The sequence below is a fragment of the Pelodiscus sinensis genome, chromosome 7, assembly GCF_049634645.1.
Source record: "Pelodiscus sinensis isolate JC-2024 chromosome 7, ASM4963464v1, whole genome shotgun sequence".
Classification (NCBI taxonomy): domain Eukaryota; kingdom Metazoa; phylum Chordata; order Testudines; family Trionychidae; genus Pelodiscus; species Pelodiscus sinensis.
The window spans coordinates 32,249,128-32,276,061 of NC_134717.1; the positions used below are offsets into that span (position 1 = coordinate 32,249,128).

Consider the following 26,934-nt stretch of genomic DNA (forward strand, 5'->3'; position numbering starts at 1 on the left):
TAGCAAGCACTCCCTTTGCATTGTTGGTAGTTCTAAACGAACAGCTAAGTACCTGTAAATTTTTTTGAAAGCTTCAGAGGGGTAGGGAGTTATTCTGTAACAGGAAAAACTTAAAAAACAACGAATAGTCTACTAGCACTTTAAAGACTAACAAAACATGTAGAAGGTATCATGAGCTTTCCTGAGCACAACCCGCTTCTTCAGATGGCCTAAGTGTTGGAAGTCCAGATCCAAGAGTAAATAAGGAAAGGAGGGAGAGAAGGAAAAAAGACAGTGAGTAGATGAGCTTCAGAGGGATAGCCGAGGAAGTCTGTAACAGGAAAAAAATTAAAAAAACAGAAGTCAGTCTAGTAGTCTCTTTTGAAGAGACTCTGCCTAGGGGACAGAGCATAGGGCAGTCCCATGTCAGTCAGCAATCTGCATGCTGACTGCCTTCTGTTGCCTAGGGGAAGGACAGATCTTGGGTAAGTGTCCCATTTACAGGTTCCTCCGTCTCAAAACTATTAGAGCTAAGCATTCATTTTAGAGCGTTCTTAGTGGAGTCAACACTTGCCCCACAGGATCAACAGTTGGAGACAGCACCCAGGTATTGGGGCCTCGGTGAGCAGTGCACCACCGGAATCAATGGCTTGGTGTTGCCCATGGCCCTGACAAGAGCTGCTAGGAAGTTGGAAAGAAACATGGCCCCTCATAAGGCAAAGGAGAAGAACAGTGACCAACCAGCGGACCGTCTGGAAAAGCCTGACGAGGCACTGAGCCCAACGTCTTGGTCACCTTCATTGGTGCTAGAGGTTTGTCTGCCCTGCACACTGGAGTCATTCGTGGCTGTGCAGGACATTAGTGCCATGCCAATACCGCCCCTCATGCCAGGGGGGCCCCGGCACAGGAGTAAACTGCCGTTTGGTCTCCGATCTCCTGGCACAGTCTGATCACACTCTCCTCCGGTGTCCAAGAGGAGAGTGCCACAGAGTGCCCATAGGTCTAAACATGAGAGACCGGGGCATGATGCGAAAACTTCCGCATTAGTGCACATACCTGTGCAGGATGCACACCCCAGCAGCAGAGGTCTCAAAGGGATAGCGAGTCACCTTACTCACCGCGCTGACATGGGGACTCCTCTCCATGGCACCGGCACTATTCACCACACAGTAGATACTCACCGGCATTAAGTCTTCCCGGCTGCAGAGGCACATCTTGCTTCTCCCAGTCCTTGTACCAGTGCTTTGGATTTTCTCTTCAGCACCATTCTCGAGACTCAAGGAGTGGCTTTTCTGGGTGTTGTAGCTCCCACAGACTCTCCAGATGTTCCCGGTTTCTGTCAGTAGGGGAGTCCTGTTAATGGAAGGAGTATCCACTCTTGCAGTGTGGCTTTAGAGGCAGCAATCATCCCTCTGGCACAGCAGTCAGCTCAACCCTCAGTGCTGTCAACGTGAGAACTGCCGGTGCCATCCCAGGGTACACCATAGGCACCATTTCAGTGGTAGGCGCAATAGTGCCTTTGAACTCCATGGGTTTCCTGATATAGCCCCAGCTTACCCACTCAGTTGCTGGACTGTCCCAGGCCCCCTCGGTGCTGTCAGTCTCATAGGCCTCAAGAGGATGCAGGGACACCAGTCTCTCCTCCTCCCACCCCCAACAGACATCAAGGACCATGGTCATCCCCCACCCTGTGAGGAAGGCCAAGTGGCCCAAGCCACCTCCTCTTCTTCACCAGACAAGCTGATTTCCTCCAGCAGTACCCCAGGAGAACTGGAGATCCCACCAGGATTTCCTGAGGAGGGTGGCCAATGGCTTGTGCCTCCAGGCCAAGGAGGTGGAAGAGATATCAGACTCATTGTTTGGGGTCCTGGGACAAGCAGGACTTAGCTGGGTACCCTTGCCGTGTACTAGGCAGTTGCCAAAATTGCCAAGACCCTCTGACAGACCCCTTCCTACATCCCACCTGTAGCTAAGAGGGATGAACAGAAGTACTTTGTCCCAGCGGGGGACCACGACTATCTCTACACTCACCAACTCCCGTGTGATGGAATCAGTGAACCACAGAGAGTGCCAGGGCCAGACATTCCCCACCCCCAAGAATAAATACTCCAAACGCTTGGACTTGTTTAGTAGAAAGATTTTATTTATTTATTTATTTATTTGGGGGGGGGGGGGACTTTCAGTTAAAGGTGGGGAAACACCAGGCCTTGTTCACTTAGCAGGTGCTGACTAGATGAGACCACCTTGCCCAAAGCCTCCTGCAAGTAGTACAAGGCCCTGATCGAGGAGGGGGCCTCCATGATGCTGGCAGCCTTGCAAGTGGTGTCTGATGCTGCAGACTCGGCCGCTTACTCTACGGCATGGGTTCCCATAGTGGGGGGCATGTGAAGAAATTCCAGGGGGGACGTGAGGCGACCCAGCCCCGCCATCCCCCGGTCAATCCTCCCCCCCTAAGTTTTGCTGCTATTTTTGTTTTTTTGGCCCCGGTCAGTTCCTTTTTTTTTGGCCCCAGTCAGTTCCCAGTTGCTCCATGTGGGAGCTCAACAAGTTTTGCTGCTATCGGGGGGAGGTGTGCGGGTTTCTCAAAAATCAAAAAGGGGGCGTGATGCCAAAAAGTTTGGGAACCACTGCTCTATGGCTTCCACCATCTCCATGAGGCAGGCAGCCTGGCTGCTTCTTTCACGCCTTTCTTTAGCGGTCCAGAACTCCATTCAGGACCTCCCTTTTGACATGGAGGTCCTATTCACTGAATAGATGGACACTAAGTTGCATGGGCTAAAGGACTCCCGAACAATCTCGAACACCGTAGGCATTCAAGATCAACATACTGGACTCCTAAGATCTTGCCCACCTGTTCTCCTTCAGGTTCTGTCCCTTCCTCCTGGCATAGAGGAACATTACTTTGGACCACGGTCCAAGCCACTGTCTAGCATAGCTACATCCTCCAGCTCTCCTCCACACTGCTCTCCCACTCTCTTCCCCCGTCCTCCTTTAGGGACCCTTTTCACAAGCATCTTCTCCAGTAGGAGCTGTCCCAGTTGCTCCATGTGGGAGCAGTGGAGTGGGTGCTGCCAAGTTCAACAAATATTTGGTCCACCTCAAGTTCTGTGTGGTCTCCCTGGCCACTATCATTCCCAACCTATATCCCAGGGACTGATATGCCGCCCTCAACCTTGAGGATGCATATTTCTATATCTCCATCTTTGAGGGTCACAAGCACTTCCTGAGATTTGTAGAGGGAAAGAACCACCACCAATTTGTTGTCCTGTCCTTTGGCCTATCTGCGCCCCCAAGGGTTTTACCTAGCACACGTTGATGGTTGCAGCATACCTGCGGTGTCAGGGTATACAAGTGTGCCCTTATGTGGATGACTGGCTCGTCAAGAGCCCGTTGAGATGGAGGGTCTGGCACAATGTGCATCTCTTCCTGAAAAAGTCCTTCTGAGTACCACCTCAAAAGATAGAGTTCATAGGATCAGTTCTGGACTCGACTACGGCCAGAGCATCGCTCCCTCAAAAGAGATTCAAGGCCCTGTTAGCCCACATTTGGCAACTCGAAGACACCCCCATGACTCAGGCACGAGTGTGTCTGCAGATGCACACAATCTGGCTGCTTGCGCATACGTGTGGCCTTATGAGGCCTTTCTCCCCAAAGTGGTCTCTACCTTCCACGTGGACCAGGACATTTTTCTGTTAGTCTTCTATCCCAAGCCTCATGCGAAAAATGAGGAAAGGCATCTTCACATCTGAATGTGCGCCAGGAGCTGGCTTTTTACCTGGAGAGGACACGTACCTTTCGCAGCTCCACATGGCCTATGCAGAGTGTGGGAGCGGTTCCCCAATTTCCTCCCAGCGATTGTCCAAATGGATCACTTTGTGCTTCCCCTGTGCTCTGAGTTGGCAAGGGCCCAGTCACCAGAGTTGATTAGGGCCCACTCCATCAGGGCTCAGGCTTCCTCACATGGTTTCCTTGCACATGTGCTGATCCAGGACATTTGTTGAGCGGCGACATGATCATCAGTACATATATTCATGTCTCATAATGTCATTGCACAGCAGGCCAGGGAGGATGCTGCATTTGGCAGGGCTGTATTGTAGTCTGCATTCTGATGACTCCACCCACCTCCACAGACACTACTTCCAGTCACCTATGTTGAATGGACAAGAGCCAGCACTTGGAGAAGAAAAGAGTTACCTGTTCAGTAACTGATGTTCTGTGAGATGTTGCTCATGTTCATTCAGCCTCCCATTCTCCTTCCCTCTGTCAGAGTTCCAGCAAGAAGGAAATAAGGAGGGAGAGGTCAGGGGACATCTAATATAGTGCAGTATGTATGCACTCCAAGGCTAGTGCTTAGGAGAAACAAACTTCCAAGGATGTTGCATGTGGCAGTCACGTGCACCTATGTTAAATGGACATGAGCAACACATCTCGAAGAACACCAGCTACGGAACAAGTAACTGTCTTTTTTATACTAGACTATAGATTAAAACGTATAGAGAATTAAGGCCATGTCTACTCTAGAAACCTTATAGCTGCAGCTTTCTCTTGTAAACATAACTAACCACACCCATATGCGGCAGTAATTATGTTGGCGGGAGAGTGTCTCCTGGTGACATAGGGCTGTCTACGCTGCAGTGAAACTTATGCTGGTCAGGGCAATGTATTTTTCTTCACACCCCAATGTACAAAAGTTTTACCAACAAAAGTGCTAGTGTAGATGTCCATTAAGTTAGAATGTTCCAGTTTTGCAGTCTCTTCAGAGTAGAAACACATATTAAATAATACACTGTATATTTATTAGATATGAATCTGCATTTTGCATCAAAGGGGAAGTAGAAAAAAATGCAAACATTTGTCACCCTCAGAAATACAAGAAAATACAGATTGAAACTCTCTTCAGCAGTATTCTCTGGTCCAGCAATATCTATAGCCTGAAAAGATATTGCAGAGAGTCCCGATGGAAGGCCAACAGCAAGGATCCTTGTGGAGCCAGCAGGGCAGTTGGCTGCCTGCAGCGAGCTGATGGGGTGCTGCTCAGTGTGTGGCAGCAAGGTTGCCCAGTGAGGTTGGGAGCCATGGTAGCTCAGTGGGGCAGGCAGTTGCAGCACGTGGCTGCCCAATGGGTCCCAGAGCCCCAGCACAGTGCTCCCCGGTGGGTCCCAGATCCACAGCAGGTATGGCTGCCTAGCAGGGCCAATAGGAGGTGGGGAGCCATCTGGGAGGCCAGCAGCCAGGCCAGTGGGATTAGCGAGGGGGGACCAGAAACGACTTCCCCTGGTCTGGCAAAATCCCTCATCCGGGACTGCCAGACCAAGGAGATCCAATCTATAGCTTGAAGATCTTCTCATATACCAGGGAAACTGTATATTTCCTTATATTCCATTTAAGTTCTTTGTAACAGGTGGTTTATAAGACAATAACAATACTAGAAAATTTACTGGTAGTTTTATATGTAACATCAACTAATTGACTTTTTGTTTTCAGATGTGCCAACTACAGATGTAAGCAAACCCAGAGTGTCCGACAGTGTCCATATCAATACATATCAAATTAAAGCAGAGCCAGAACAAGGGAACCTCTACTCACCAGAACAGACATCTCTCCATGAAAGTGAGGGTCTGTTGTATTCATTTTAAATACTGGAATTTTATTTCTTTATTGATTGTGCCAAAACTGTGTAATAGCTTGTTCTCATACTGGTTTCATATCTGCAGGGTCAGTAGGTAACTCAAGAAGTTCAACACAAATGAATTCTTATTCTGACAGTGGTTACCAGGAAGTAAGCAATTTCCATAACAGCCAGAACTTGAGCAAGTCAGAAAATAGACAGCAGCATTCACTTACTGGAACCACTAGTAATCATTTGGTGAAAAACTCACGGGCTGAAGGACAAACTTTAGTTCAGGTACGCAACATAGCAATTTTTTTTTCAGCTTAGTTGTTGCTCTGTAATGCATTTTGAACACAAATATGTGGCTAATTCTAGCTTTTTTATCAGCTTTGAATAAATGATGTTCCTTTGAAAAAATTTCAGTTTAATAAAATAGTAACATTTTACTAGGCAAATAGTGTAGGCAACCCGAAAAGCATTTATTTACTAAAAGTATTATGCATCCTGTGTTGGCAATTAGTTGTAACTGTAACCCAATGAACTCTAAGTACAACAGGTAAAAGAGTATGTTATTTGTATCCTATCTGGACAGAATCACAGTTGAAGCAATTTAACTTTATAGAAGACAGAAATCATAATCAGATTTATGCCTGTGTTAAAGACAAGCAATGTTTGTCTGCTGCCCCTTTTTCCCCCCCAGCTATTTCTTGAATCAGACACTGATACCACTCCTTCTTTCTTTCAGTTTTATCTTGTTGTTATATACATTGGTCTGTTAGAAGAGAGAGAAGTCAACACTATCTAGTTATTTATTAGAACTGTGGGGTGGAAAAGTGTTAGTATGTTAACAAAAAAGGAAGCAGAGTACAACTCAGAAATGCAGTATGGAGAATTTTAGATTGAGAAGAGGTGAAAAATAAGTGAAGAATTCAACTAATGTGTTTTCACAGGGAGAAAAACATAATATAATGGAAATGTAGGAAGTAGAGAGATTGAAAATTTACTATAAAATTAATTTTTACTGTGTGGTCAATTTTATACTGTGTTGAATGATGTGGGTTTTTTCTGATGGCTTTTATGTTTGAATAAAAATTAAAATCCAGGACCAAAATGTTTGAAATGAATAAAACTTGTTTTGTTTTTCTATTTAAATAGCCTTCCGTAAATATTGCTGCAAACCGAGCGATGAGGCGTGTTAGTTCAGTTCCATCCAGAGCACAGTCTCCTTCTTATGTTATCAGCACAGGTGTTTCTCCTTCAAGGGGGTCACTGAGAACTTCTTTAGGAAGTGGTTATGGTTCACCCTCAGTTACTGAATCACGACCCCTTACTTCTAATGCATATTCATCCACTACATTACCTGTACAGCGAGCAACTTCTCCTTATACCACACAAAGACCTGCTTCACCAGCAGCTGTACGGCGGATCAGTTCAGTCACATCTAGGCAGTCAGCTAATCCCAGTGGAGGAACTTCTCAATACCAAGCATCTGTCAGAGTGGGCTCACCACTTGCTCTAACTGATACACAGACAAGAGTAGCTTCTCCATCTCAAGCGCAGATGGGATCATCTTCCCCAAAACGCTCAGGCATGACTGCAGTTCCACAGCATTTGGGAACAACATTACAAAGAACAATTCATGACATTGACCAGTATGGACAGCAATATGATATCTACGAGAGAATGGTACCGCCACGTCCAGATAGCCTTACAGGTTAGTAAAAAGGTAAAAACACTGCTTAAAACTTGATGCACACTGTCATATGTAGAAAACCAGTAGTGCAATTATAAAAATACAAATTAAACACTATAGTGTAAGAGAAATTATTCTAGGTTCTTCAAACTAGTTATAATTGATGTATTAAATGATTTATTGCATTCATATTTGCAACTATGTAAGTTTATAGTAAATGCTCTAATTTCCCTCAATTAACAAATTACAAGAGCCATGTACAACATAGTGTGCTTTTTGGACTTTATTAGAAGCCAAGTTGTATCTACACACTTACATGCAAAGGTTACATACAAAGTTACAAATGGTGTGGGTAAATTTGCATTAAATCTAACTGTTTTAAATAAGTCCTTAATGTTGTTTGATTTTATGTGGTACTTTTCATACACTAGCTCAGGAATCTCAAATACTTTGCAACAAATTTAAGTATTAACATTATGACAACAGCAAATGGGGCAGCTATTATATGTTTAGATATAGAACCTGTTTGTTTTTAGAAGGTAAATGCTTGCTAGATTAATTTTACTTAGGGTATGTCTACACTAGCTCCCTAGATCGATCTAGGGAGGCTAGTGTAGATGTACCCTTAGACTTAAAATTGTGTGTATGTGTTGCCCTTTCTTGTCTCTTAATTTTCATTGAGCCATATGTCAATGTGATAATGCAGGAAAAACATGCTATTTCATTGTGAATGCAGATGAAAGTGCTTGTTTAATTTTTCTTTTCCACTGCTAAAGTCCCGGCACTCCCCAATCTGGTCCTCACTCCACCACATGAATTAGCTGCCTGCTCCCATCTCCCTCTCCTTCCTTTTCATCTGAGTAATAATAACCTGCCAACTGATAAGGCAAAAATCAGTATCTGACATGTAGACCTGGAAGATTTTTCAGAGAAAATGAATAAAATGTAGTAGCTGCATAACCTATAGTGTGATATTACTGTAAGAGACTACTAATACTTGGCAGTTATCTTGTACTTTACTTTTTCTCTAAGTGATTTACAAATATGAATGTTTTAGTTTTACACTGTGAGCAGTTTTACCACCTGAAACACATCAATCTATGAGCATGCACAGCCTTTAGTAAAAAGGGACTTATTTGAGTAATTGATATAAACAGATTCAACAAATCTTTAATATTTTTGTTTAATCTGAGAGCAGCAAGTAGCAACAGCAGTAGTCTAGGTTGCAGAATAGTTTCTTATAATCTCCACTAAAAGTTTTCCAAAGCATTTGTATTTGATACTCAAATATTCTATGCTTTCTCTACAGTTAAGTTATATTTAAGTTTGAATAAACTCCCTTCAGCAGTTATGAAAAGACAGGTAAATTTTTCCCAATATAAATTAGTTCTCTCATTTGTTCAGGAGGAATAATTTAAAATGCCTGAAACTTTAGGTACAAATTTATATGTGATTAATGTTCTGACCACTGACACCATGTGTGTAAGAGTACCTACTAAGATGTACTTTAGGGGAGGAAATTGGGACAGAGGAGAAAAAGATTAGTATTGTGACAGCCTGTAGCACTATTTTTATAAATCCATATTTCTGTAAAAGCTGAGGGAGAGGGTATTAGAGTGGCTGATCAGCTCGTCTCTTTCCTCAGGGTTTGTGGTCTCAAAAGAGGATCAGCATGGTACATGCAGTTGTCTTGAAGAAAATGAAATGTAGAATGGTTAAATGACGTGCTTGAGAGGTGTCATAGTGATCTAGTGGTGACCTAATTTGTAGCCTTAGAAGTTTGAAAGATCTGAGTTTTAATTCTAATCCTGAGACTAGATTGTTGGTTTACTTGGGATGAGTCACTTAAGCTTTCTGTCCCCAGTATCTAGAATTTTTTTTCTGTCCCTAGACGCCATGATGCTGTCCAAAGAGTTTCCTCTCAGACATCATAGCAGGGCAAGTTTGAGATTTTTTTTGTAAAAGGTATTAAATTCCAAATTTTGAGGGTATAATATAACTTCTTTCTTTAAGAATCCTTATTTGGAATGATGTAATAGTGTCCCTCATTTTATCTGTTCATCTGAGTCCAAATATTAACATTTTGTGTTATAATTAGTAGTTAATAAAACATAGTACCTAAATGACCTATGCACAGAAGTCGTGATTGCAATTTGATGTGAATTTTATAAAATAGATTAGAAAAAAATATTTTCTTTGAATTGTGTATAAAATACTGCTTTTTCTGGATTATGAACTTTCTGTGGACTGGAACCTTTGACTGTTCCTCCAGAACCCCACTTGATTTTGTGAACAGATCTGATCATACTGTCACTTTCTTATTTACTAAATATTATTGTATGATTCTTTTGATTAATTCTGTAGTTCATGTTTATGTAATTGTATTTATGGAAGGACTTTGGCTCAATTGTTTATAATCTAGGGGCGAATTTAACATTAGTGCAACTCTAAATTGACAGTCAAATTAAACAAATCAGGGAAAGAAGAGTTAAGAGTGCAAATCTAGTCTGAGAAACTGTAAGATGCATGTAATTGAACTACAGGAGATAAGCATGCAAAGAAAAAAGTGTACTTACTTGAGAGGGTTATCTTCTTAAAGCAGGAGTGAGGAACCTTTTTTGAGTTAGGGACCATTGATCCACAGAAAAATCAATCCGGGACCTCATACTACTGAGAAGCCAAAAAAAAAAAGTACCTAGATTAAGGCATGCCATCGGTTCCCATCCCCATTTTAAAATATAATCTCATAAAACTAATGAAGTCACCCAAAAACTGGGGACAAACAGAGAAGAGGAGAGCACCAAGAATGGAAAGAAATTTCAGAAAGCTCTGAGAGAGAGGAGAGAAAGAGAGAAAGAGGCGAAAAAACAAGGTAATGCTAAAAGAGTGGCCAGAGTGAAAGGAGGAGAACCAAAGCAGGGGAGAGCAAATCACAGAAGCTAAAGGAAAAGGGTGTGTCTAGTATGAAAGCACCAGGAAGTTTGAGCCCATGAAGAGACCATTTCGAGAGCGCTTTCAAGAGATTAGATTTGGGACAGAATCCAAACTGGAGTGAGTAAAGTACTAAGTCTGAGATGCATGAGGTAATACATGCATTGTAAATAGTCTACTCAGTGAGTTTGAAGTTAAAGGGGAACTAGGCCTGCTCGCTACGCTTGCCACCCCCTTCCTCTGTGGGTAGGCAGCCCCGGCTCTTTCCCTGGTTGCCAGGAGAGGGTTGGGCTGAGGTCTCGCCAGCCCTGGCTCTCCAGGGAGAGCGTTGGGGGGGGGGGGGGGGGTCAGGCTGAGGTCATACCGGGCCCTGTGCTTCTCTTCCCCCCCCCCCCCCCCCCCGCCAGCTGCCAGGGGGAGGAGGGCCTGCCCTGGCTCTCTTCTTCCGAGTGTGGGATGTGGTGCAGCAGCCCAGCTCCCCCCTCCCCTCCCCTCCCCTCTTCTCCCCTGAGCACTGGGGAAAAAAGGTAGAGGGAGGAGGCTAGTGAAATGCAGAGTGATGTGATGATGCCACTCTGTCATCCTGCAGGACATTTTTTGTGTGTGTGTGTGTGTGTGTGTGTGTGTGTGTGTGTGTGTGTGTGTGTGTGTGTGTGTGTGTGTGTGTGTGTGTGTGTGTGTGTGTGTGTGTGTGTGTGTGTGTGTGTGTGGAGATAGAGAGAGAGAGAAAAATAAGGGAAGACAGGATAGTTGTTGGAAGGACAAGCACAGTCAAGGTTAGGATTTGTATATTTACAAGCTAGAGATACCAGGCTATATTTTGAGTACAATGTTATGAGGGGGAAAGGAAGGAATGTTGGAAGTTGAGAGAGAAAATAAGGGCCTACAAGTCAGAGAGTGGTTAAGTATTAGATTAGGTTGAATTTGAGGCACAGAAGTGCTTACCTTTAACAGAACTTCTGGCTTGTAGGACAGGAATCACACAGGATATACGTGGAGTGATGGGGAACCCTGCATAGTTGCACCAGGGTAAAATCTTGTTTTTAGAAAATGTACAGATCTGGCCATATATATCTTATCTGCCAGTCATACTACCAAATGCCTTATGGTTAAAAACAAAAAATAAATAAATAATTTCCCAATAAATTACAGTGGACTTTAAGCGCATCCTTATTAACTGAACTTTACTAGTTAACTGAAGGGTTGAACAAATCTGTCAGAAAGCATATTTACAGTTATGGCAATATGAGCTGCCATGGGATTAATCATTGTCTCAAATAACTGATCATTAATTAGCTAGATGGCTCTCCTATTTTATTTAATTCCCTTTTATTTGTGGTGCAATCATTTGGAATTTTATAGCTATGGACATTAGAACATGTTTCTGTTCTGAAAAAATACTTTCATTTGAAAATGCCCTTGTCTTCTTTGCCTTCATGCTCAACTTCTAAGTGCCTGCAGGTACAGTACCAGACTATTAATGTGTCACTACCATTGGTTTTATTAACACTAATCGTTCCTTACAATACATATTTCAATACACCACGATAAGCAATCAATATGCATTTTTAATATATCTAAATGTGAACATATACATTTTGTTACAAAGAAGATAGGTCATATTCACGGGATGTTTGGGATTTGGGGGATTCTATCCTGGGAAGCAATTAAAAGATATGCTCTTGGAATTATTTTGGGAAAGCCTATGGTTTGGGGGATATCTTGAAATGGAAATGCTACACTTGTCATCAGAGAGAAATGCTGTGTAATCATGTTTAACAATCTGTTTGTATGTGCTAAGCAGTCATCAAATTCAGAAATAATTATCTTGAACTGTTTGAAGGTTTTTTTTATATACAGAGCATTTAAGAACTACAACTAAAACCTTTGTTTATAACAAGTGAAAATCAAATAGGAGTATGAAACAAATTTCTGTTCTTTCTTCTTTTGAAATGTTTGCAAGATCTGAATAGGCAGTTACAAATAACGTGAAACTTTCGGAAGAATCATTAAAGTTTTAGGAACACTTTCATTTATCTACTTGCCAAAAGTCTCCAAAATCCAGGTTTAAAAAAATGTTAAAAATAGAAGCTACTAGTAAAATGGGTGTTAATACCACAAATTTGTACTCATGTGCAGGGCTCGACAAATAGTGTAATATACTCTCCTGTGGCAAGTAGATTACACTCTAGAAGAGCCAGCGCGGAGCGATCTGTGCATGCGTAGAATGATCTGCACATGTGCAGAGCATAGAACCGCGCAGCTGGCACTCAGGGCTCGCCGCCGCTCAGCGATCCCTGCTCATGTGTATACAGGCAGTCCCCGGGTTACATGGATCCGACTTACATCGGATCCCTACTTACAAATGGAGTGAGGCAACTCCACACTAGCTGCTCCCCCCAGCAGACCAGGAAGATGCGAAGCTAGCGCCCCCCCAGCAGACCAGGGTGACGCAGAGCAGCTTTTCTCAGCAGACACCTCAGCTTGAGAATAAAGGACTGAGGGAAGTGAGGTGTGGGAGAATAAAACTGAGCTCTGGAAAAATGTTTGGCTAGAGTTTCCCCTACAATATGCACCAGTTCTGACTTGCATACAAATTCAACTTAAGAACAAACGTACAGTCCCTATCTTGTACGTAACCCAGGGACTGCCTGTATTGAAAATTAGTGTACATAATATGAGTACTTCATATTTCCTTACTTTAAAAATTTTCAGCATAGTTTAATAAGACTTAAATATGTAATTATTTTTCCCTGTTACTTCCTTTTTACAGAGAAACATATCTAATCACAAGGAACTATCACAATCACTTGCATAATGGGAGTGATGCTCTGATAAAGGTGGAGCAGAAATGTTTTCATTATGTTTGGGGATACTAAGCTGGTGCTTATTAAAAGTAGTTCATACTGGTTTCCCTGCAGTGCTTTACTTCCACAACTCTATAAAGTTTAAGCAGAACTCATACAAACCCTCTGAATTCCCATTGACTTCAGAAATTCCCCACACAAACGGTTTGCAAGCTTGGCTCCATAAGCTAATTGACAGCTGTAAGCACATCAGTGAGGTAGATAAGTATTTTTGGTCAGACGACAAAACAAACAGAGAAAGAGGCAAAGGCTTATATTTCTTGATTTAAATAGGAACTGCAGGAACTCATCACTTTTGAAAATAAGGCCCTATAAGTCTGAAGTTGTGCAATTAGAACTTGAGTCCATTTCTCAAGATTTGTCTGTTAATGTTGCCCTTGAATAAGTCAGTAAAGTCACCAGAAAAACTTATCATGAGACTTCTAGTAGGACAGTCTTGTGTTCAGTCCTCTGAATCACACTGCCTCTGGGGGGGAAGAGAGTGTTGAAATAGTGGTATATTTAAATGTCTCAAATATGACAACCGTGAACAACATTCATGCAAAATAGTTACTGCAGCTTCTAAGTTGACACAATTTGTGACCAAAGAAATTCTGTTCAGCCAATGGAATCAGTAATGTTAATAAAAATGGAAAAGGTGTAGTGTCCCCTTTTAGATCATAGTGGCCCTGCTTTGAAAAACATTTTATCCATATTTAATTTAAATGATACTTTTGAATGCAATTTACTTTTCACTAGATTAAAAGCTCAAAGGGCAGAGTATAGCATAATTTTTTCAGAGCAGCATTTTTGTGTGTTTTTTAAATTGCCACAAATTGCATGCCACTTACCCTTTCCTTTCTTCTAGGCTTGAGGAGTTCGTATGCTAGTCAGCACAGTCAACTTGGGCAAGAATGTCGTTCAGCTATATCTCCTGACCTACAGATCACCCCAATATATGAAGGACGAACCTATTACAGTCCAGTGTACCGCAGTCCAAATCATGGAGCAGTTGAGCTTCACCAAGGATCTCAGACAGCACTATATCGAACTGGGTCAGGTAGGTATAAAATTGAGGTTTTTCATAGTTTGCCAAATTTAGATGATTTCTGCAAAAATCTTTCTTGATTTAAATATTCATTTTCTACTTGAGAGAATATAAATTGTTATGACATTGTCAGTATACGTAATAAATATATGGTGCTAATTTAAAATAATAGAAGCCATAAATCAGTGAAGAGGAGGAAAAAGGCCTAAATCTGAAAGATTTGTACAATAATGTCAGAGATATGAATAAGTAATAGATTAGTTTAAATGTTCTTTATTCTTTGTGATGCCAATAGCAAGTACACAAGTCTATATGCTGATAAATCAGTTTTCATCTTAACTCAAAATCTTTTCAGTGTAATGTAGCTGCTGATCTCAAAAAGAAACGAGACTTAATACGGATCTTCCCCGCTAAGGTTATATCTAGACTGCAGGCTTCTTTTGGAAGAAGCTTTTCTAGAAGAGATCTTCCAAAAAACTGCTTCCGAAAGAGTGTCTACACTGCCAAAATGCATCAAAAAAGCGATCTGCTTTTTCGAAAGATAGAGTCCACACTGAATGGATGCTATCTCGCATTTAAGCTGTGATTACTATGGATGGAGTGGCCACCAGGGCACCTGTGCTTTTTCCTCTTCTTTCGAAAACTCCCTTTTCCCCATCCACACGTCTTTTTCCGAAAGAGCTCTTTCAGAAAAAGGCTTCTTCCTCGTAGAAAGAGGTTTACCACTGTCAGAAAAAAAAAAACTCTGTTTTGATTTTTTTCCCCGAAAGAATGCAATTGCAGTGTGGACATAAGTGAAATTTTTTTCAGAAAACCAGCCATTTTTATGGAAAAAAAAAAAAAACCTCTGCAGTGTAGAGAGACCCTGAATAATAAAACTAGTTTGTGATGGCAAACATTAGCAGTAGTATTAATGTAGTAGCAGTAGTATATACTCGTGCCTGACCTTGCACATGCATATTGATTTCTCTTTTTTTCCCTGGAACCTATGCAAAAACTTTTTGTTTTTCAAATATTATAGACTAAAACTACTGTTTATATCTCCCTGCCATATTTTTGAAAACAAGTTGTTAGAAATATTTGTTCTAATTAAATAAATGTCATAGTTACAAGGCTCATTAGTGAAGTTATTTTATAAGATTTACTTCACTTTTTTTTCTCTCAAGACTAGTGACACCTCCCGAGACAGTAGCACTCTTGTATACGTTCACAGGGTTAAACCAAATGCTAAATTTAGGGTGGATTTTCTCCTGGACATATTGGGAGAGAACTTAGATGAGTTCTTTATTTAATAAGTAAGCACTGAGTGGTGTTCTGGTAGGAATATGCCATGTGATAGTGCATTGTATGTTTTGTTTGTTTCTAGTGTGTGGAAGATCCTTGTCTTTTTTTAATCTCCGATTTATATGCTATAACATACTGAAGCCGTTACATTTTTCTGCATTTTTCCTCCATGAGTGGGCTTTGTAGTTCCTTGAAGACATATTGTAGATCTGGAAGGGACCTCATTAGGTCATGTAATCCAGTTCCCTGCACTGAGAGGCAGCACTACTTAATAATTAAACCATTCCTGATAGGAGTCTGTCTGACCTGTTAAAGTTTACAATGATACTCTCCCTAGGTTTCTAGGAAATTTTCTCCAGTGCTTCACTATCCTGACTGGAAATTTTTCCTAATGTCCAATCTAAACCTCTTTTTGCTCCAGTTTAAGCCCATTGCTTCTTGTTCTAAACTCAGAAGTTAATGTTAATATTTTAACATACCTCCTTGTGGAGGTATTATATGTCCTTGAAAACTGCCATCATATCCCGACTTACTCTTCTCTTCTCCAGATTATACAAGCCTGATTTTTTTTCAATCTTTCCTCCTAGGTTATGTTTTCTAGATCATTTTTGTTGTTCTCCTTTGACTTTCTCTAATTTGTCCACATCTGCCCTGATATGTGGTGCCCAGGATTACTCCTGCTGAGGCCTTACCAACATGGAGTAGAGTGGAAGAATTATATCTCATGTCTTGGCTTACAACACTCCTGCTACTATATCCCAAAATGATGTTTGCTTTTTTTGCAATGGTGTTACACCGACTCTTATTTATCATGTAATTTCTCTTATTTTTTTCCTGTTTTATTAATGTTACAGAACCCTGCTAATTTGCACTATGCTAATTCACATACACTTTACGCAATAAAACACATGGTATCAGCCAACTTCTCAAAGATTTAATACTGGAATGCAAGATTGTAAAATCCAATATTAAAACCTAATTACTGTTGTGATATATGACAGACTATGCAATGGCATGTTGTGAATTAGTATTATAAATAATTGCAGCTAAATTGAAATTCTCACATGAAAGGAAAAGCTGTAGTATGTTTTGTGATGCAGCAGTCTGGTTTTTGCAAAATTAAGTAGTTGCAATAGGTCTCCCAATCATTAGAGTGAATTAAGTCACAATATCTATTACAATGTTTTTAAACATTTTAAGTTGCTTGCTGCTAAGTTTGTATCAGCTGAGACACTGAGTGAACAAGGCACAAGTTTTGCAGTTTCCTTATTACCATAACTAAACTCATGTAAACTAAACTGCATGTTTGTCAAATTTTTATCTCAGTTGAGAAACTGCAAAATAAGGTTCCCGTTCTTTTAATGTATTTTAGAAGAGCAGAAAATACCACACAAAAACACTCTAATCATGAATGTTCATATTCATACCTCATTTCACACACAAGTGTTGTTTTTCTGAATCATCTGAGATTAATGCCTTGAAAGAATCTTTAAACTTGCATCCAATTTATGGAAGGGAGAGGTATTACTATCAGGATAGCTTCTTGTTTTATTCCCCATTTTTCTTTCTTCAGAATTTTAGATGCATACAATTGCGTTTTATTAAACACCTCTGAAATTGTTCTATTTGTAACTAGGTCCCTCGTTAGTTCCTGGTTTATTAGAAGTGTATTTGATATAAAATGAAATATAATGCCCATTACATTAAAACACTGAATCATTTACTCTTATTTAGAAATAACTTCGGCCTGATCCCTCCAAAACTTTACTTTGTAATAAGCCCCATTATAGTCATTGGAACTTGTACTGTAATTGCTTCTCATATGAGAGATGCTGGGGCTCTAATCAATTATATCTTTTCAGACCTCTGGGTATTTTAGCCTCACTTCATCTTTTTCTTGCATTTTATTTTAAGCCAAGAACTATTTCAGAACAAATGTCAATAAAAGGTACTAAAATAAAATATTTTAATACTGATTTTACACTAGGTGTTGGAAATCTACAAAGGTCATCCAGTCAGCGTAGCACACTTGCATACCAAAGAAATAATTATGCCCTGAACACAACGGCTGCCTATGCGGAACCCTACAGGTCAATGCAGTACCGACTGTCAGAGTCCAGTTATAACAGGCTACAGCATACAACGCCAGCAGATGATGGTACAACCAGATCTCCATCTATAGACAGCATACAGAAAGATCCTAGGCAAGTCCAACTGAGCTTCCAAGAATCATATACCATTGCAAGAATACTATTATTCTAAAAGTGTTCCTTGATTAAATAGAAAAACTTACTAGTACATTTTCCATTCTGTATTACACAGATTATTGTGATTAATTTAGGTTTAATGAGTAACAATTTATAAAATTATTCAGAATCTAAACCACTAAGTGCATTGCTTTTACTTTGCTATAGCAGTTGACCATTGCATACATTTGTGTTAATTATTATTGAAATTATCTTCCAACTTTATTTTAGGATATCTAAAAGGAAATTTCATATACTTTTATGAACATTTTTGAACTTGGAAGGTTTCATTTGGTTTTATTTAGTATTTTTATTAAATTGTCAAATGTTTGTCTAGCAGGTTTTGAAAATGAGTCAGCACATATCTAAATATACAAGATCATTCTGTTAATGTTTTCATTGTAAGGGAAGTTGCTTGGAAAGCTTCAGAATAATTAGCGTACCATTTTGCAAAAGTAGAAAACTGTTGCTGATATTTACAAAGAATAAATGAATGTAAAATGCCGGTGTTCTTTTGTTAATTATTCAAGTAGTCCTGGAGACAGCAATGGGCCTACTTGCATAATAGAACAAACAGGATATGGCCCCTATTCTTGAACTTTTAAACCACATCTTGGTTCAACTTAATAGTAATGCAACCTTTAACAAGCTCTGTGTGTGGTATTTGGCCATAGGTGCATTTTTAACATGTTGCCCGTTATCTTGTTCCACAGTGGTACTCAGACTGCAGCTCATGAGTTGCAAGTGGTTCTTTAATATGTTTGCTGCGTCTCTTTGCAGTACATGATATTAAAATGCTGTATGATTTAATTATTAACCCATCAGGATGCTATATCTATATATTAGTAACCAATTGTAGAATACTTGGTCAGACATTTTGCTGTGAGACTAATACCAACCTGTAGAAAGAGATTAATCTGAAATAGAAAATGAAGCAATGAAATGACATTGTCTTTTGGGTAATGGCAATTGCTAGTTTGGCTTCTGAACCACTGAGGTCTGATTATTATTGATTTAAACGATTTATTTGAAGACTAAGATACTGTTTGGCCTGTGTAAAGGTAACTGAAACAGGCCCTTAAAAGTATCAGAAGGTCAAAGGGCTTGGCTACACTTGAAACTTTACTGAAATAGCTATTCCAAAACAATTATACTGATAAATTTCAAAGTGTAAACAAGTCCATGGGCTATTTTGGTGAAAATAAAAAAGAGGTGTACATTATTCTGTAATCTGTATATTAGAAGAGAGAGAAATCTTTCAGAACAAACTGAGAAATCTTTTTCTTTCTTATATTTGTTGTACAAATTGGAGGTACAGTATTCATAAGATGCTAATTACCATCTTTCTCCATGGCCTTGTAATACTGTATTATTCAAAATATAAAAGAGAGTCGAGCTATGGTACATGGAGCAATAAAAGTTTTGGGAAATATAAGAATTCTTATCCTATCTCTTTATCATTATCCAGATCTTAGTCTTTCCTTATCCATTAATCCTGTCAACTACACAAATCCCCCCCACCCAGTCCCCCACTGCCTCTGTATCAGAGGCAGCAAGGCACAGGGGAGATGGAAGCCGGTGCCTGTGGGGATCCAGCTTTTAAGTAGGCTCCCCACTCACATCAGATCCTGTAGAACTGCCTCACCCCCCGGCCCCTACGATGTTGCCTCTGATAGACAGGCAGCAGCACAGAGGGCGACGGGCAGGAGGGAGCCAGTACATGCGGTCAGCCAGCTTTCAAGCCAGCTGCTTGCGCATATTTACTCCAGGGATGCTCCTCCTCCCACACCCCATGCTGCTGCCTCTCTATCAGAGGCAGCAGAGCAGTGGACAGGGTGTTGCGGGAGCTGATACACGTGGGAAGTAAGCTTTTAAGACAGCTCTCCATGCTTACTGTCTCCCCCTGCCCATGCAGTCAGGGGGAACTTTCAGGGGAGGATGCTATGGAATGCTGGCTCAGCCTTTGTCCGCTGGGAGCTCAGGATTCCCGTGGACAGAGGATGCTCTGCGGGATGCCAGTGCAGCCTTTGTCCATGAGGTGCTCAAGCCCCCTGTGCACAGGGACTGCTGCCACCCCATGCTGCTGCCTTTGTATGAGAGGCAGCAGCACAGGATAGCAGAGGGCTCCCCAGGAGTGGGGCTGGGAGCGCACTGTCTGCCTTCCTGTTCCCCAGTCACTATCAAATAAGCATGTAATTGCTATGTTTTTGATGCAGTTAGATATTAAGTGAATAATAGTGTAACATCCCTATTTTAGAATATTATTTATAGTATGATAATTGTGTAGTTTGGTTTTTAAACTATTATGACTAGTTTATCTGAAATGTTCCCTATAAAACAGTTTATAAGAATTTATATATAAATTGTTTAAGCAACTACTCTCGTTGAAACTGTATCCCCAGACTTAGTTTCAGAACCATATAAAAGAGAACCATTAACAATTATGCTTAACTTTTCAGAATAGTTGCATGCTATGACTTTGGACTGAAGGAAATTTATTTTGATATGACCAATATCTGACATTGTTGAAGCTTGTTCTACTTTGTACAGCTACAGACAAAGCTGTATTGAGTGTAGTCAATTCCATCATTATTGTTCGTCACTGAAACAAGAAAGACACCTAATTTGTATATTATCACTGATGTCTGAGTTCTATTTTTTAATTTTTTCTAATATTCACTAACTTACTTTGAGATATCTTAGACATGATCAGCATATATATGTTGCTGCAGCAGCTTGGAATGACATCTTTATCATCAGATAGCTCCTTGTTTAGTTTAAAATGTTATCCTTTAACGAGGGGTATCAAAAATGTAGCTAGTTAAAGCCCAGAGATCTTTACAACAGAGTTGATTTCTGTGTTTTATTTAATCCAGTGGAGTGACCTCTGGAAACTACAGTTAGGACCTTGGATTGTGAGGTAATTTTGGCAGATAACAGACTTTCTGTCTGTCTTTAAAACACCTTACATAACTTTGTTTTTTCTCTAAAATGCATTTAAAATGAAGCCTCTTAAATTGGAGCCCGTATAATCCATGAGCCTTTAACTTGATTTAAAAAATGAGAACAGCCAAAAAATTTGTTCTGTTACACTTATTACTTTTTGGTATAGTCAGACTACAGTGGTTAGGTTAAGTTTTAAAGACACCCCTATTTTAAAGAGATTATCAAACATGGTTCATTGTAAACTCCACTGTTTGAAATACTCACATGTGACCACCAGTTTTACAGGGTCCAAGACAAGCTGCTGGGCAGACAGAAGTATGATGCAAAAGTCCCACAGTTTATCAAGGCAGTACCTGACACCCCAAATGGGGTCTCATTACACCCCTCATGCCTGTCTGAGGCTGCATCGACAGCCCCGTCACCTTTTTTGTAGTAAGGACAACAAATAGTCCCCAAAGTAAACTCAATAGTACTGTGCCAGTCTCTATCTTCTTCCAGAGGGCTTTGGCAGCCAGCAGTTACTGCAGAGAGTCTTGGCTAGTCCTTTCTTCAAGGAATACAAGGCAAGTCTGTTCTCTCTGGTCATTGCACCCAATGAGATGTCCCCTTTCCTCTTTAATTGGCCTGTCATTATCTGGCAATACGTGCAGGTGTAGTGTAGCAGGACTGAGTGGACCCACTGTAGCTCATTATCCCTTGTTGGTTCAGTGTACCCAATCACATCCCTTGATCTTTAAAATTAAATGTCTTTTTTTCCATTTGGTGGAAAACACACATAATTTGTGTGTTTCTAATGGAGATAGTTCCTTTAATTTAATAGGCTTACTTGCACTCTTGTCTAGATGACATCAGCAAGCAAGATGATGTTTGCTAAGTACTGTTGAGCCAATAGGAGGAGTACACTATTTGTGTGTGTGTGTGTATGTTTGTGTGTGTGTGTGTGTGTGTAGATTCTACATACACACACACACACACACACACACACACACACACACACACACACCATTCAATGCCATTGCTAATAGTAAAGCCTTTTATTATCAAAACAGACCTCGGTGAAACAATTGCAATAAAACTGGTTATAAATCAACAATCCCTGAACAATTCAAGCTGGGAAAACCTCCTGGTACTTTATTTTGATGTGGCTGACAATGCCATTCATATCAGTCCTCTTTTTGTCCAAATATAATTGACTAAAACAGTAAGAATGTGTTACATGTGAGTTACTCCTGTCCTCCACTAAATCAAATGTATAAGAACTAGGTATATGGTTCAGTAAGAAGAGTTACAATAGAGTTAAATACATAACTAGCATTAGCAATCTAACTGAAGAAGGTGATATTAACATGGATAAGGTTTTTGCTGTGATGATTAAATATAAAGTTTTCTGTACCAGTGGGAAAACTAAAAGGCAGAATGGAATAATGAACTATCTTGCAACATTTCGTTTCCTCTTTTACTTAAGATAGATTAAGGCAGGAAATACTTTAGAAAACTGCTAGGAGTGTCAAGTAACAATAGAGAGTTAAAACATATGTATAAACTAATACCTTCCCTTGAATTTATCTAATGAAGGGAGTTTGCATGGCGGGATCCAGAATTGCCTGAAGTCATTCATATGCTTCAGCACCAGTTCCCATCAGTTCAAGCAAATGCAGCAGCCTACCTTCAGCACCTGTGTTTTGGAGATAATAAAGTAAAAACTGAGGTACAGTATTGAGTTTTTTCCTGTTTCATGAAGAACTGTAAACAGAAAGTAACTACACTTTTCCCTTTTATTTTGAGATAATATTGTAACACTGGGGTCTAGAGGCTTTTAAATATGTGTTTTTATTAGACGCATGATAATTCTCAGAATTCTAGATATATTAACACTTCTCTTGTAATAGCAAGTGAAAATCATAGAAAATTGTATTACTAGTATTTAATTTTATGTCAAAGCTTATATTATTTCTTAAATGTAGATTTAATGAAATCAGTAGTTAAAGAACTACTACTGATAATTAGGGGTTAAAAAAAAACCTACATAGGCTTTCCACTCTTTTTGATGCTAACATTTTAAGTAAATTTATGTTCTTCTTCGAGTGCTTGCTCATGTCCATTCCAGTTAGGTGCATGTATGCCACGTGCATGGATTCCGGAGCTTTTTTCCTTAGCAGTACCTATTGGGCCAGCCAGGGAGCCCCCTGGAGTGGCGCCGGCATATCCGTGCATGGACCTGTTGGCCCCTCATCCCCTCAGTTCTTTAGTGGAACATCCACAAAGACTGATAGTCTTTACCCTTAGCCTGTATATAGTTCTTTAGATCTTTAAGTATTATGTTTCTCAGTTAGTTAATACCTCATTAGTTTCTGTAAATATTTTAGATAAGAAGGGCTTCTCCCCCGGCCTCTCTCCAGCTAGGGAGGGGATGCCTGGGCCGCAGGGATTGAAGCCGTGTGCATTGTGTTTGAAGCCTATGCCTTGCAGAGATCCTCACAACTCTTGTTTGAAGTGTCTCGGGGAGGCCCATCGTTCAGAAAGCTGCAACATCTGCAAGAGTTTTAAATTTAGGACTAAGAGAGAGAGGATCTTGAGTCTCAAGTTGATCCTCATGGAATCTGCTCTACAGCCACCGGCTCCAAAGTGGGGCTGGTCAGTATGCAGCACACCATCCTCACTGCGGGAGGCTTCTGTGGTGCCGTCCAGGTACCACACCACCTCTTCGAAGCCCCCTAAGCACCGACACAATCCCCGGCACTGAGGAGAACCAAGGACACCGGGGGAGATCCCCGGAAAAGCACGGCCATGAGATGTGCCCAAAGGAGGGGCACTTGGCCTCAAAGGCACTCTGGGATGTCCCCATATGGCACAGATGAAGATATACTTCCACACAGAGAGAAAGTCCAGTACAGGAAGGGACTTTTGAAGGACTCTGCCAGCCATCAACGCTGGAGAGCTTCACCGTGGCACGGGAGCTTATTGAATTGACCTCCCCGGGGGCAGGGGCCTCGGCACCATAGATACCAAGGCCACCATCTCCGGTACGATGAGCAACTCCGGACTTGCCCGACCCAGCACTGATGCAGGCACCGAGCCATTGGGTGGCACCAGTGCCGGCACCAATTTTGACATTGTCACCAGTACCAGCACTAGTGTTGACACCAGCACCGGCCCCGATGCCAACATCGGTAGCAGTCCTAACACGGACACCACCACCGACACCAGCATTGGCACTGGCAATTGTAGTGCGGCCAACACCCACAGTACTGTACACTGCATTGGGAGGCTCTACTCTGCAGACTGCTCCAGTGCTGCCGGTGTACAAGTCCTCCCAGCTGCCACACTTGACACTGGTTTACACGGCTCCAGTGCAAAAGATGTGTCCTCCAGCAACAGACCCAGTGCACAGAGGGAAGCTGATGGCCATGACCCAAAACCAATGGGAGCAGGCGACAATAGCCCCTCCTCCCCTCCAATGGTCAGCCTCTGATAATTCAACAGAGTCGGAGGCCGAATCTGTAGGCTCGGTGAGGTCCTCTTACAGATCGAAGTTCTGCCACTGCTCCTGGTCCAAACACCCCAATGGCAACCTCATCAGTGGCCATTCTGGACTCCAAGGACATACCATTAAGCCCAAGGCCCACCTCCCCCAGGGATGGTGTCAGGATCCTTGTGTCAGGGGAGCATCCCCTCAACGACCCCCTTTCCTCAGTCAGAGGTGAGCTACCTGGGGGTCAAGGACCTTCCCCCCCCCCCCCACCCCGTTATAGGGAAGGCACGGGAGCCACGACACCCCAGTCAGAGTTAGTCTAAGATGGCACCTACAATGACAACACCATCACAGGCTGCAGAATTGATGGAGGAATTTAAAGAGAAGCTAGATAATTTAATGGTGGTGAGGTCCATAAAAGGCTATTAGCCAGGGGATAGAAATGGTGTCCCTGGCCTCTATTTTCAGAGGCTGGAGAAGGATGGCAGGAGACACATCGCTTGATCATTGTCTTCGGTCCACCCTCTCTGGGGCACCTGGTGCTGGCCACTGTCGGCGGACAGGCTACTGGGCTAGATGGACCTTTGGTCTGACCCAGTACGGCCGTTCTTATATTCTTATGTAGGAACAACCAGGCGCAAGAGAGTCATCATCCTCCTCGTCAGACAAGGCCTTAGGGGATCCAGCCCCACCACTTCTATCAATAGATGCAAGGGATCACCACGATCTGCTGAGGAGATTAGCAGCTAATCTGGGTGTCCAAGCAGAGGAGATCCAGAAAGACTCTGACCCCATGGCTGACATCTTTTTGTTACGACTCAATGAAACTGGACAAGTTGTCCAAAACACTATGGTAAACTCTGGCTTCCACAAAAAGGGGGTGGAAAGGCACTGTTTTGTCCCCCAGACGGGTCATGAACACCTTCGTACACTCACACGTCCAGCTCGCTAGTTGTTCAGGCCTCGGGGCAGAAAGAGTGCCAGCGCCCCCCAGGAAATATTCCTAAATCTAAGGAGCCCAAGAAACTTGACTTCCTGGGATGGAAGACCTATGCCATGGGGGGCCTTCAGCTCTGCGGCGCCAACCAGCAGGCGGTGCTGGGTGGATATGCCTACAATACATGGGTGGCCATGGACAGATTCAAAGACCGTCTCCCACAAGAGTCATGCCAAGAATTTGGGGCTCTAACAGAGGAAGGCAGAACAGTCATGCGAACAGCATTACAGGCAGCCCTGGGCGCTGCTGATTCAGCGGCCTGTACGATGGCCACTACTATAGTGATGAGGAGAAACGCATGGCTCCAAGTCTAGGGCATCCCTCCTGAGGTGCAGAATATGCTACAGGACCTCCCTGTTGAAGGGGCGGGCCTGTTCTCAGACCAGACCGATTCAAACCTGCACAGCCTTAAGGACTCCAGGGCAACTCTGAAGTCCCTCGGGATCCACACTCTAACCCCTCAGAGAAGGTCCCTCACCCCGAGGCCAGTCATGAGAACTTTCCAACGTGGTTTCGGCTCTGACCAGGGCAGGAGGAGGGGCCATAATAATGGCCAGAACGACCTGCCTAGGAGAAGGCGCAGGGGCTCGAGATTGGACTCGAATAGAGTATCTGCCCCCCCTATGAGCCAACAACCCAAATCCTCATTTTGAAGGTACACTCAAGGACAGCGTAACAGTCACACCTCTATCATCCCCTTTTGGTTGCCGCTTGTTCCTTTTCTACCGGGCTTGGTCCCAGATAACATCCAACCGATGGGTTTTAGACCTAGTAGCAAAGGGTTATGTTGCCCCTTCCTTTCCATCCTCTCTTCCCATTCTCCCTCCCCGTCCCTCTTCAGGGACCCCTCTCACAACAGTCTGCTAAGACAGGAAGTGTCTACTCTTCTTCAGCTCGGAGCAGTCAAGCCTGTTCCAGAAGAATTCAGGGGAAGAGGTTTCTACTCCCACTATTCCCTTATTCCCAAGGCAAAAGGGGTCTACACCCTGTCTTAGACCTGAGAAACTTGAACTCATTCATAAAGAAAACGAACTTCAGGATGGTCACCCTCCATTATCCCTTCCCTACGGAAAGGAGACTAGTATACTGCCCTTGATCTAAAGGGCGCATATTTTCATATTACAGTGATCCCTGCTCACAGGAGTTTCCTCAGATTCACAGTAGACTGGGATCATTTTCAGTTTGCGGTCCTGCCTGTCGGCCTCTCCGCAGTGCAGAGAGTGTTTTCCAAATGTATGGCCACAATAGCGGCTTTTATGAGGCACCTCAGGATCCAGGTTTTTCCCTACCTGGACGATTTGATTGATAAGAGAGCCATGCTGAGAGCAAGTGATAAGACATATTGAGGTGACCCAGAGGCTGTCTTCTGAGCTAGGCCTCCTTTATAAATGAGGAGACATCCACTCTAGACTCCACTCAGATAATAGTTTGTGGGGGCCCACATGGACTCCACCATCAAAAGGGCGTCCCTGCCCAGCGACAGGGTCCTGACTAAGCTCAATGATCGCAGACCTCCAGAGGTCCCCTAACCACAGCGAGGACATGTGTGAGACTACTGGGCCATATGGCAGCTTGCACCTATGTGGTGAGCCACGCCAGGCTAAGGCTCTGATCCTTACAGAGGTGGTTAAGTAGCATCCACAACCCAACACAGTCATCTCTGGATGCAGTGGTCACCTTGCCAGAGTTGGTGTTCTGCTCACTGGACTGGTGGAAACAGGAGGAGACGGTATGTCCGGGGGTCCCGTTTGTCAAGTAGATCCCATCAGTGCAGCTGTATATGGACTCATTGGATGCGGCCTGGGGAGCCCACATGGGAACCCTCAGGACTCAAGGTACGTGGTCCGCAGGGGAGAGTTCCCTATACATAAATGTCAAAGA

The 26,934-nt window shown here is 42.3% G+C and overlaps 1 protein-coding gene across 9 annotated transcripts in view; it reads left to right on the forward strand.

Moving 5' to 3' along the window:
• The window catches only part of PKP4 (plakophilin 4), a 243,491-nt gene that overhangs the window by 133,285 nt on the left and 83,272 nt on the right, over positions 1 to 26,934 (forward strand). For 4 of the 9 annotated variants that reach the window (XM_075933439.1, XM_075933435.1, XM_075933440.1 and 1 more), the window contains 6 exons: positions 5,464 to 5,589; positions 5,664 to 5,884; positions 6,746 to 7,304; positions 13,929 to 14,120; positions 17,380 to 17,600; positions 22,164 to 22,292. In XM_075933439.1, the coding sequence (XP_075789554.1) occupies positions 5,464 to 5,589; positions 5,664 to 5,884; positions 6,746 to 7,304; positions 13,929 to 14,120; positions 17,380 to 17,600; positions 22,164 to 22,292 (1,448 nt within the window). Of the gene's footprint in view, positions 1 to 5,463; positions 5,596 to 5,663; positions 5,885 to 6,745; positions 7,305 to 13,928; positions 14,121 to 17,379; positions 17,601 to 22,163; positions 22,293 to 26,934 lie in introns of all 9 variants that reach the window. The other 5 variants (XM_075933436.1, XM_075933441.1, XM_075933444.1 and 2 more) reach the window with 2 other exon arrangements.